The sequence below is a fragment of the Canis lupus genome, chromosome 8 (assembly GCF_011100685.1).
Source record: "Canis lupus familiaris isolate Mischka breed German Shepherd chromosome 8, alternate assembly UU_Cfam_GSD_1.0, whole genome shotgun sequence".
NCBI lineage: Eukaryota > Metazoa > Chordata > Mammalia > Carnivora > Canidae > Canis > Canis lupus.
The window spans coordinates 70,794,521-70,806,747 of NC_049229.1; the positions used below are offsets into that span (position 1 = coordinate 70,794,521).

At 48.8% G+C, this 12,227-nt stretch overlaps 1 protein-coding gene across 3 annotated transcripts in view; it reads left to right on the plus strand.

Annotated features, from left to right (window-relative positions):
• The window catches only part of TECPR2 (tectonin beta-propeller repeat containing 2), a 100,361-nt gene that overhangs the window by 54,049 nt on the left and 34,085 nt on the right, over positions 1-12,227 (plus strand). For 2 of the 3 annotated variants that reach the window (XM_038545785.1, XM_038545786.1), the window contains 6 exons: positions 388-561; positions 2,446-2,626; positions 3,749-3,890; positions 6,800-7,040; positions 8,185-8,274; positions 9,878-10,111. In XM_038545785.1, coding sequence (XP_038401713.1) covers positions 388-561; positions 2,446-2,626; positions 3,749-3,890; positions 6,800-7,040; positions 8,185-8,274; positions 9,878-10,111 — 1,062 coding nt within the window. The remainder of the gene's footprint in view (positions 1-387; positions 562-2,445; positions 2,627-3,748; positions 3,891-6,799; positions 7,041-8,184; positions 8,275-9,877; positions 10,112-12,227) is intronic. The other variant, XM_038545787.1, reaches the window with a different exon arrangement.

Consider the following 12,227-nt stretch of genomic DNA (forward strand, 5'->3'; position numbering starts at 1 on the left):
ATCTTATCCCTCACTTGGTCCAGAAGTGACCCCCCTGAATCCCTATAGGACTTTTTAGCTCTTTTTAGGCACCAGTTGTGTGTCTCTCAATGTAATGCATCGGCACTGCCATTGTCCCTGTAAGGCTCCGTGTACCGTGTCAGTAATCTGTACTCACCTCCAGTCTTCCTAGTGGCCCTGTAAGATACAAATGAGGAAGTAAGGCATGGATGCAGTAGGTGATTTGACACCCAAAGCCACACAGCTGGTGGATGGTAGCCAGGGGCATAAGGCTTTTTGGCGCTGTAGGCTCTTTCCTCACTTGGGGTAGAAAGCCAGAATGAAGGCTTTTGTGTAAGTAATTCTCAGTATTTGTTGGGAGAGTGAAGAGAAGTTTTACTTCTACAGGAGCCCTTCTGTGGAAGATTGAACAGAAATCTAACCGAGCTTTTGCTTGTGGAAAAGTGACCATCAAGGGGAAGCGGCACTGGTATGAAGCCCTGCCCCAGGCGGTGTTTGTGGCCCTGAGCGACGACACGGCATGGATCATCAGGACAAACGGAGATCTATACCTGCAGACAGGTAACTCTAGCACTCGTTGGCCTGGGGATAATCACTTTGTTAGTGACCTGCTTAGAGCCATCACAGTGACTGAGGGGCTGGAAATAAATTTAAATTAAACACTTCCAGAAAGAAAGTATTTGTCATTGGAATATATAAGCAGTTCCTGCTACTGACTCACATTCAGCCCAGAACAAGTTTAGGGCAAGACTTCATAGGATTATTTGGTGAGCTACAGAAACAGATTTTCACTCTCCTTATAGCTAGCCGTTGCCTGTCACTTATGCTGCAGTGTCAGATGTTAGGGGATAAGAATAACAGGGAAATGACATTAGAATGTTTCCTTTAGGTTATGACCGGATTTTTTTCAGCTAGGTCAAAGTCCTGCTTCTGTATACTTACATATGGATCAGGGAGAAACAATAAGAAATCATTTGACCTAAGGAGCAGCTCAACTCGTCCTAATAAACTGCCCTGAGGGGAACCTTCCACTGTTGAAGGAGACTCAGTGGGACTTGTTTATTAAAAATAAACTGCAAAAAAAATAAAATAAAAATAACTAATGAGAGTGAGTGTTTATGTACTGTCAGCAAAATGAGATATGAATTTCCAAAGGCAATGTGATTTATCAGCACCTGGAAAGGGTATGGCGGGAGCTCTTTTTTGGTTAAGAGGCCATATTGGATTTACGTAAAGATCAATCTTCTAACCATTTAATATCGCTGATGTGGAGAGAATGTTTTAATCTCTGTTATGAACTGTCAGCCAGGGATGATTCCCTGAGATTGAACGTCTTTGCACATCTGGCTCTTTCTCACGTGTGGGAGGGCCAGCATCTCCTAGAAGCCACTGCTTGAGCCCTGGTGGCCAGCCTCGCCAGCTCCTGGGCCATGTGCCTGCTCTGCTCTTTCCCTTCAAGTAGGAATAGCTCTGGAAAGGCAGATGCATATCCGGTTTCCAGGGGCATTTGAGTTTTGTTCCTGGTGAGGAAGCAGAGTGCTTCTGGCCTGGGGTTGAGGAGCGGGTGCCCTGTTAACCAGTAGCTCCAAGACCTACTGTGTTAGTCTCCCTGGCTGGCCTGGCAATTTGTAGCATGAGAAGCCCACAGGTGACTCCCCTTGGTTGAAGGTGAAGAATACAGCCAAGGATGTGGTACCATAGGGTACTTCTGTGAGCAGGCACGGGGCACATCTGAGCATTGAGAACTACAGTTGCAGCTAATGCCGCAGAGGGTAAGGTTTAAGGTAACGGCCATTCCACCAGCTTCCCCAGGCACCTTCAAGCTGTAGACAGGCTGCAAGGAGGTGGGGGAAAGAGCCCTAGATGAGGAGCCAGGGACGCTGAGCTCTGGCCCTGCCATAGCCTTACTGTAGGATGAACCTTGCCTTTCATCTAGGGAACCACCCCCAAAACCAGGTAGGAGCGGGAGAGGGCAGCTGCTTTGTCGGAGCTGCTTGTGGAGGATGCCTGGAGGCCTCAGATCCCTGCCCCTCCCGCAGCTTCTACGGCAGCTCTGCTCACCCTGAGCCTCTGAGGGGCACAGAGATGGAGGGCATCTCTGAACAGTACTGCTCTCGCCTGGGCTGTCTTTGCTCAGGGCTGGCTGCTCTCTGCCCTGGGATTTCTTGTTCTTTCAGAACATCTTAAGCTACTTTGGGATACCAGAGGATTCTGAATTGTTATTCCCTCAGCTTTCAAAGAACATATGAAAACATTTCAGATATGCCATACTGAAGCACAACTTAACTTTTCTGTTGACTAGACCTTAAAAAGACAAAATACTTATTACAAAAGAATATGGAAAAATACCAAAAACAGAAAAATAACCAAACAACAGAATACAAATGAGGTGTGAAACCCTGATTATATATGTCTTTGGGGGCTTCCTGTCTGTCTCCCTGGCAGGTCTCAGTGTGGATCGCCCCTGTGCCAGAGCCGTAAAGGTCGACTGTCCATACCCACTGTCCCAGGTCACAGCCAGAAACAGCGTGGTGTGGGCACTGACAGAGCAGAGAGCCCTCCTGTACCGGGAGGGCGTGAGCAGCTTCTGCCCTGAAGGGGAGCAGTGGAAATGTGACATCGTCAGGTATCAGCAGGAGGAGCAGAGACATCTTCATCATCTTGCTTGTCCCGCCCTTGGTTCTTTGTCAGCTTGCCTCCCCTTAACGCACCCATGGGAGCCTTTCCTGGGCAAAGCTGCTTCTCTGAAGCTCTCCATGGTAATAATGTTCTCTGGAATTGTCAGAGTCAGTGTAGCAGCCTGACCATGGAGACGCCCTGTGCCTGCCTCTGACTGGCAGATTGGATGTTGGGTCATAGCTCAGCTTTTTGAAATGCTGGTGCCCTCTTGTGTAACCTGGAGTATCACACACTCATGAGCCTCTCACGGCAGTTTCTGTTCACTACTACCCAGTGCTGTCTGGTGGTTTCTGTGTAGAATCTCAGTGGTTTAGGGCCAGATCTCTTTCTTTATTATCATCCTAGTCAATGGGACTTGATCTCTGAGTTGTAATTTATTTGGTTACTTATATCACTCAAAATTTCAATTATAGAATTACCATCAAATCATTTTGCTGATTAGAAAAATTAGGCTAGGATCTTCTTGGTTTGAACCTAGAAACCCAGTCAGCTTGAGCAAAAGTAGCTACTGTGAGCCACAGCAGGGCTGGGCTGGATGTGCGAAGGTGGCTGTCCCCAGCCCTGCCCTCCCCCAGAGCAGGAGCCACGTAACTGTCTGGTGCCAGTTAGCATAGACAGTCTTAAACCAGAGAGTGCAGCCCAGCTGAGCCTCGACACTGGCAAGAACTTTACCAGAGGGACAGGAAGGGGAAGGGCACTGCCCCAGGGGAAACACAATTTGCCCAGCTGCTGCTGCCCAACACAGCCCAGTCCACGGGTGGGGCAGAGGCGCCTCCATTTGCTTGATTTTGATTGTACAGGAGGGAGCAGTGAGGCGGAGGTGCCTTAGGTGCCCACATACTTTGCTTGTAGGTAATTTTCTCCCAAGAGCTTTCCCTACCATGCTGGGTCTTCAGTATCTTTCAGAAGCTGCCACACGTTTAAACAACATACACTGCAGAGTAACGTAACTCAAAACTCAAGTGTCCTTCCTTGGAGCGTCCTTTGGACACCCAAAGCTGGCGTTCCTTGTCAGGCTAGGTGCTTTGTGCATGGGCGCTGACTCCCCTGTTCTCTTCCCTGTTTCCAGTGAAAAGCAAGCTTTGGAACCCGTCTGTATAACTCTCGGGGACCAGCAGACTCTGTGGGCCCTGGACATCCGAGGGAACCTGTGGTTCAGAACTGGCATCGTTTCCAAGAAGCCCCAGGGAGATGATGACCATTGGTGGCAAGTAGGTGCTCAGTTCCAGGGCCACTGGCCAGGGGGTCTCTCTGAGGTGGGAGCTCTGCTCCCCTTTTTATAGCCCTTCTCTTCTCCTTAAAGAGATTGAGGAGGTTGGATTAAATAAAGAACATTCACTTTTTGATGAGTTAGACTTTGCTGTATTTGAGCACATTAGAAATATCCAGGGCTTTTTGTTGTAGGAAGTAACTTGTAAAACTCTCTTTGCTTAAATGTACAGGTTCTGTTTATTATTCCTGTTTTTGTTTTGGTATTAAATAGTTATCCTTACGTGCCAAATAAGCCCAGTGATATCCTTTTGAAGACCTAGGTAATAATGGTGTTTAATTCTGAACACATGGGCTACAACGAGCTAGCAGGTTTGGAAACCCAGCCTACAATTAAAAATCATCTCTCCCCACTTGTTCCAAAGGCCTCTAAGCAAGTGGCATTTCAACAAAGAAAGGAGAATGTTCCCACACGCTCCCAGAAAAGGAAGCAGTCTGTGTAATAGAAGGGTGTAAGCAAGCTTACTTTTCAAGATGTCTGGGGTGGCCTAGAACGTGTTTTCCAAGGCATTGTTCTTCTCTTTGGTATTGTTCAGCATAGCTGTCCCCCCCAACCCCTGCTGTAGCAGTGAGGTGGTTCTGACCCTCAGCAGCTAGGACCTAGGCAACGTCTCTTCATTGGTTGTCTCCACTGGCTCAGGTCAGGTTGTTGCTACAGACTCACCATGCTGGGGGCAGGTCGTTCAATAGCCGCCCCTGAGTCTATCAGATGAGAGTGTGGGAAAAGAAGCTTGTGTTTGCTCTCTGATCAGTAAGCATATGTGTACACAGGTCTCTGATACGTCTGATACTCTTTGAAAAGTTGTACAAGTACCTTCTCCATGCTGGTAAGCATATTATATGGTTTTGCACACATGCATACACACACACGTGTATATATGTACCAAGTTCCATTTTTAAGTAACCTAAAGAAAATTAGTTACCAGTTTATCAACTTATTCAGAACATTACCTTTAGAGAAATTTAATTTGACAGAATCATCTGTGAGGTATTTGGAAGCAGAATTATTTTAATATCATAAGACTTTCTCTGTAGCACCAGAGTCAGCTTTATGTTTGGCTGCTAAACCTTTCTTTTTTTTAATTTGCATCCTGCTTATCTGCAAGTGTTGGGTGCTAAGGTAGGCTGCCACAGACTTTCTGTGTGGCCTTGGCATGGGCATGCTCCCGAGGAGAAGCAGAGCTCCTTGGGCCAGCACACAGCAGCCTGCATGGTGAGCCCCAGAGCTTCGTGCCCCATGTCCTGTGCACTGGCGGAGTGCTCACTGACATGGGCACGGGGCCATGGGGTTCTGACGTGGTAAAGCACTTCACTTAAACTTTCGTTAGGCCGGTGGTTTGCAGTTAATGTGAGTCCTTTCATGGACGGAAAAGGGAATATTTGTACACTTACAAAGTACTGGCTTTTACAATAATTTCCTTTTCCTTTTCATTTGTTTTTGTTTATTATAATTAAGTTCCCTATAATAAATGATGTGTCTTTCACTCAGCGTCTCATTGTGTGAGACCTGGGAACGCGGCCTACACAAGGCTGTCCTAGGATTCAGGGCACCACATTCTCTATAGTCAAACCCAACAGGGCAGAAGTATACGTGGAAGTCACGTGGAATTAGATTTCGACCATCTTAGAAAGAACTCTCTTTATATTTTTTAAGATTTTTTATTTATTTATTAGAGAGAGAGAGAGAGAGGCAGAGACACAGGCAGAGGGAGAAGCAGGCTCCATGCAGGGAGCCCGATGTGGGTCTTGATCCCGGGTCTCCAGGATCACTCCCTGGCGGAAGGCAGCACAAAACCGCTAAGCCGCCTGGGATGCCCTCCTTTTTTTTTTTTTTTTTTTTTTAAGATTTTATTTATTTATTCATGAGAGACAGAGAGAGAGAGGCAGAGACACAGGCAGAGGAAGAAGCAGGCTCCATGCAGGGAGCCCGACATGGGACTCGATCCCAGGACTCCAGGATCACACCCTGGGCCGAAGGCGGTGCTAAACCACTGAGCCACTCAGGGTGCCCAGAAAGAACTTTCTAACAGCTAGAGCTGCTTGATAAGAGTGAGGTTCTCCTCAGGGTTACCCCGAAAGAAATTCAGGAATGTTAGAGAAGCAGTTTGCAGGTGTGAGCAGAGTGTGCCCCTCATGTGTAGGATGGTCCTGCTTCATGTTGTTGCTCTGGCGGAATTATTGACAGTCCTGGTTCAGATCAGAAAGTGCTTCCATCACCCTGCTTACAATACTTTTTTTAACACATATTATTATTCTAAGGATTGCACACTGTTGTCCATTGGAGATACCTAAATTTAAAAGCAAAACGACCCGGGCAGCCCCGGTGGCACAGCGGTTTAGTGCCGCCTGCAGCCTAGGGCGTGGTCCTGGAGACCCTGGATCGAGTCCCATGTCAGGCTCTCTGCATAGGTGCCTGCTTCTCCCTCTGCCTGTGTCTCTGCCTCTGTGTGTGTGTGTGTGTCTCTATGAATAAAGAAATAAATCTTTAAAAAAATAAATAAAAAATAAAAGCAAAACGACCCTTTATCGCTGATTAGAATAAAAGGCATCACGGGTCTGAGGGGGTGGTCACAACAGTACATGCTGTTGTAACAGATCTGTGTCATATAAAAGCATATGAAACAAAAGATGAACATTTTCTTCCATCTCTCCAAATCCCTCAGAAGTAATTGCAGTCACTGGTTCAGTAGTCTCCCGCCAGACTTTATTTGGTCCTTACACACATGCGCAGGTGCACATGTGTGCTGAGTGTTTGCCGAATGTGGGCCAGACCTCAGCTCTCGGGCAGCGCACGTGCAGAAGGCAGCACCGCTGCACTGAGAGAAGGATGTCTTTCTGTCTCCCCCTCCAGGTGAGCATCACAGACTACGTGGTGTTTGACCAGTGCAGCTTATTCCAGACCATAATCCATGCCACACACTCGGTGGCCACGGCAGCACAAGTGCCCGTGGAAAAGGTGGCAGATAAGCTGCGCATGGCATTTTGGTCTCAGCAGCTTCAGTGCCAGCCGAGCCTTCTCGGGGTAAACAACAGTGGTGTCTGGATCTCCTCCGGCAAGAATGAATTCCATGTCGCTAAAGGAAATCTCATCGGTGGGTGCACTACCTTTCTTTTCACATTGACTCGATTGGCAGCTTCAGTTTAAAGCCAGCACTGAAAGAAAAGCTTTGAGATCTCAGCTGTAGAGGATAATTTGGTGCCAGTGTGTGAAGCGTTTGTAATGGAGGCATTCTTTTTGTTTTGTAGCAGTTTCCTTGTTTTCAGTCCGTCATTCCTACAACTTGGGTACCCGTGTTTGGATGGTGTGGGACCAGTTTCTACTGGGAATCCATGATGATCTAGGAAAGGCAGATGGAGCTCATTTTTATGTTCATAATTTCACTTTTTTTTTAAAGATCTTATTTATTTATTCATGAGAGACACACGGAGAGAGAGAGAGGCAGAGACACAGGCAGAGGCAGAAGCAGGCTCCATGCAGGGAGCCTGATGTGGGACTCAATCCTGGGACTCCAGGATCACGCCCTGGGCCGAAGGCAGGCACTAAACAGCTGAACTACACAGGGATCCCAATAATTTCACATTTAAATGAAAAAGTCCACCCAGGAACACCTTGATGGCTCAGTGGCTGAGCATCTGCCTTCAGCTCAGGGCATGATCTCAGAGTCCCAGGATCGAGGCCCACATTGGGCTCCCCTCAAGGAGCCTGCTTCTCCCTCTGCCTGTTACTCTGCCTATCTCTCTGTCTCTCATGTATAAGTAAATAAACTCTTTAAAAAAAAAAAAAGAAAAAAGAAAACGTCCACCCAAATGTAAAGAGCACAGTAAGAGGCAATAGTCCCGTTTCCGAGATGAAAAGTTCTTGCTCTGTGGAGAATGCAAGGCTCTGGGAATCTATAACTGGTGGTGTAAATCCACAGGTACCCATGAGGGCTTTGTTTTTATGAGTGAAGCCTTGCTTTGTGAATTTTTCCAGCTCTCCTCCCTCTGCACAACCCCCCAGCCCCTGCCCCACACCCTGGGCAAGACTGTGGCTCTGCTTATCAGCGTGGAAGGAGAAACAAGGGACTGGCCTCATAGCACTGGCTGGCGTGGACCTCCTAATTTAAGGGCACTCTAGAATGAGCTCTAAGAGGTTTTGGAGACAAGTTGTAGTATAGAACTAATGCTCTGGAGTGTGTGTGTGTGTGTGTGTTCTCCTCTTCTTTCTTTAACACACTTCCTATTGGTTCTTTCTAGGCACTTACTGGAATAATGTTGTTCCCCGTGGGACAGCTTCTGCAACAAAGTGGGCCTTTGTGCTGGCTTCCACTGCTCCCACAAAAGAAGGTTAGTTGAGAAATACAATGCATAATTGGCAGTTGAAAAGTGAAAACCATGGTCTGACCATGACCTAGTTGGGACCAGGCGTGGCTATGTGGACCTCAGAGACAATGCAGTGGCTTCCCAGGCAGGCAGCCCTTGTTGGCTGAGCCAAAGCCTCCAAGCTGGATAGGCCTGACCAAGAAAGAAGGCTCTGGTGTGTGGGTGTTGAATGAGTATAAAGGCAGGGCGTCATTGCGAAGGAGAGGAATATACAGTGTCCCACTAGGGCCGGCAGTTGGAGATGTCCAGTGACATGTCACGGGGCCATAGCACTGCAGTCAGTAGGCACCAAGGTTCTTGGGGTGCCTCTCCATTTCCCCTCATGAAGTTTTCCATCACCTCCTAACAGCCTCTTTGAATCTGGTTTACAGATTCTGGCTCAGTCTGAGCCCCACAGCTGTGCCCTGTTAGGACAGGTCTATAGGGGCAGACTTCCCATTGGCTCCAATCAGAGCTCACCTCCCTTCCTGGAGCATGGGGTTTGGAGCCGGAGAGGCAGTGCAGCTACCAGTGAGCTGGGAGCCTGGGCAGCCAGGTGATCCCTCTGGGGGGTGGCCGAAGGCTCCTCCTAGCTTTGCCCTGAGGGTCAGATGAGAAGATGCCATGAAGCCTGTGGTTCAGAGGAAGCACCTGGTTAGTTCAAACCATTAGTCCCACCGAGATTTGGGATTTCCGTAACTTGTCAGTACGGGAAGATGTTTACTCGCCTGATCATTCTACCCATAATTCTGACATCTGTAAGCTTTGAAAACTGTGGGTTATATCCTGAGATTGACACAAAATCATTTGGCAGCAAAACCTGGCCTGAACCAATGTGGGGCTACTTATTTATCCATTGATTATGAGTGTGCACACGTTCTGTGGCAGGAATGTTACTGCATTTCATTGCTGCCTGGCTCCCTGAGGCTATTACTTAAATATATGGCATACCCCTTACCTTAGGTTTTCAAAATCCAAAACAGTTTTGAATTCTAAAACCTAGCTGGCCACAAGTTTTAGTGAATAATATATTATGATGGAGACATTAACTTTCCCGGAGTTTATCTGCATTTTAAAACTTAATCTGTTAAGACCAAAGGACTCCATAAAAATGATGGGAGGAAGAGAGAGTGGATTTTGAGGAGAGGGTGAGGAGAGAAGGTTTTCTAGCTCTCCAGGCCTCCCCGACAGCCTCACCCCTCCCCCCAGACCAGAACAGGGGAACTGTAGACCCATCCTTCCAAGGAATTGCTGACCTCACTTCCTCCAGAGCAACGGTCACACCAAGTCAAAGACTCCCCAACCCTTACGAAACGTCCAAGTTCAGAGCCACGGAGCCAAGACCGTAGCCTTCACCAAATCTCATAAGCCCTACTTTATTTCCTCCCTTTAGAACACCTCAAGCTTATTTTTTAACTGGATGGCCATGGGTGCACCTCTGACTTCTGGCTTAAGGTCTATCAAGCTCTCCTGCACAGTAGTGCCCTGGGAGCCAGGAGTGGTGGCATCTGCCATCAGGTGTCAGCTGCCCAAAGGCCACAACTGCCTTGTGCGTCTCGTCAGTAACAAACATGAACCTTTTCCGCAGGAAGCTCCTTGTGGCTGTGCCAGAGCAGCAAGGACCTGTGCAGTGTCAGCGCCCAGAATGCCCAGTCCCGCCCCTCCACGGTGCAGCTGCCTCCCGACGTGGAGATGAGGGCATACGCCGCCTGCCAGGACGCCCTGTGGGCCCTGGACAGCCTTGGCCAGGTGTTCATCAGGACGCTCTCCAAGAGCTGCCCCACAGGCATGCATTGGACGCGGCTGGACCTTTCCCAGCTAGGTATGGCCCCTGGGTTCAACTTGTGTTGTATAAATTCAGGAGATTGATCAGCCAGTCCAGATTTAATGGGCCTCTGACTTAGGAGGAGCTTTACTTCCCTACCTCATACAGCTCATAGGGCTCCCAGAGCCCAGGAGAATCACACACTCAGCAGAAGTTGCCACTAGAACTGCCTGATGCAGCTACTCTGCCAGCCTGACAATATGGCACATTTCTTTGTGCCCTTTAAGTCTGGAAGAACAGGTGTGTCCCGCATCAGCACCCATTTACCTGTCCCTCTGCAGCTGGAACAGTGCCCAGCGGGCTGGCATCTGTTCCTCCTCGAGCGGTCTGAGGAGATGATGTGCCTCTCTGGCTCTTCTCTGAGTCTCCTGTCCAGGGTCCCAGAGCCAGCCAAGGAGCATGATGCTGTTTATAAATTATTCATTTGTGTTCTAAGAAACAAGGTATCAGAGTGGGCCCGCAACATTGGGTTATTCTCCAGGCAAATCCTTGTGTGTGACTTGTCTGACAGCAGAGACTTGTCTAAAGGCAGAGGCTGCTCCAGCGGCTCCAGAAGGTCCACTGGAGCCTTAGGACTACTCCCCTGCCATACAGGTTCCCGTTTCGGTAAACGGACAACCAGTGTTTTTTGTTTGGTAGATTGTAAGGTTGAATTCTACTAGCATTTAATGTTTAAGGATTCAGACACACCTACTCATTAGAGAAGTAGAGAAAAGTGGAGGTGGCGCCTGACTGGCTCAGTCAGTAGAGTATGTGACTCTTAATCTCTGAATCCTAAGTTTGAGACCTGCATTGGGTTTAGAGTTACGTGTGTGCGCGCGCACACATATACATGCAGGTGTCTGGGGGGCTCAACTGGTTAAGCATCTGCCTTCAGCTCAGGTCATGATCCCGGGCTCCTGCTCAACGGGGAGCCTGCTTCTCCCTCTCCCTCTGCTCCTGCCCCCATTCATGCTTGTTCTCTCTTGCACACATTTTCTCACTCTCAAATAAGTAAAATCTTTAAAAATGTGTATGTACAAATGCCTGTGACTGCATCTCCAGCTGCCCGGGACCTCTCACCATCCCATGAAATAGACTGGGCCCCATCTGCTCTCAGCTCATGTGGCTCCTGCAAGGTGCTGTATAGAGAGATCATCATTCCCTTGTCCAGCACGAGACCAGATATAGTCCAGCTTAAATAAGAGGCAGACTGGCTCTCAACTGAAGAAGCAAACTGTTCCAAAGCTAGGAACGTTCCAGGGCCATGCTCAGTTTGGCAGCACATATACTAAAAATTTGAATTTTTCAGGGTTATTTTGGTAACTTATGCTTTTGGCCTCATACCCTGTCTTTTGACCCTAATCCCGGCACCAGGGCTGTCACGTTCTGCTTTGGAGAGTATTTACCAGCCACCGTTACTGATGGTGACTGACCGGACAAAGCTGGGGCTGCTTATGGCCCTGAGTGCTGGTGACAGGGGACCCTCCTGCCTGCCCTAGGAAGCCTGCCACCATCCAGATATCTACTGGCCTGAGCAGCAACCAGACCAGTTTGGGAGATGTTGCCAGTTTCTCCTGGAGGTCGGAAGGCCAGGCCTCCCACCACCAAACCTTGAGAACTGGGAGGCTTGCTCTTCTGCACAGTCTGGGTGAGGGGCAGAGCTGTTTCCCTGTGCTGTCCACGTCCTTCAGAGGACACCACTGAGCTCCATGGACACAGAGTGAGTGGCATTATCCGGGCTGCACGGTGCCAGAACCACCTCTACCCGGGGTCCACAGCTCCCATCTCCCTTCCAGATCAGTGCAGCCCTCCCAGCACTGGCTAGCTGGCTAGACTACTGCAGGTCTCTGATGTGCCCATTTGGGCTTCACTGGGGTGGTGGCCATCCTTTCCAGGAGAGAAAGTCAGCTTTGGTGGGATGAAGGCTTGGTTTAAGAGACCTGACCCTAGGCAGGTTCCAGGATCCTGGGTGAGCTGCTGGGTTCCCTGTAAACCTTAATTTCTCACCTTCCTAATGGGAACAGCAGTCCCCAGCACAGAGAGATGATGCAAGGAAGCATCCTGTGTAAACATGAGCTTCTTGGGCAAGTGTCCTGTGCAGGGTCCCTGTCGAGCCAGCATTAGCTGCATT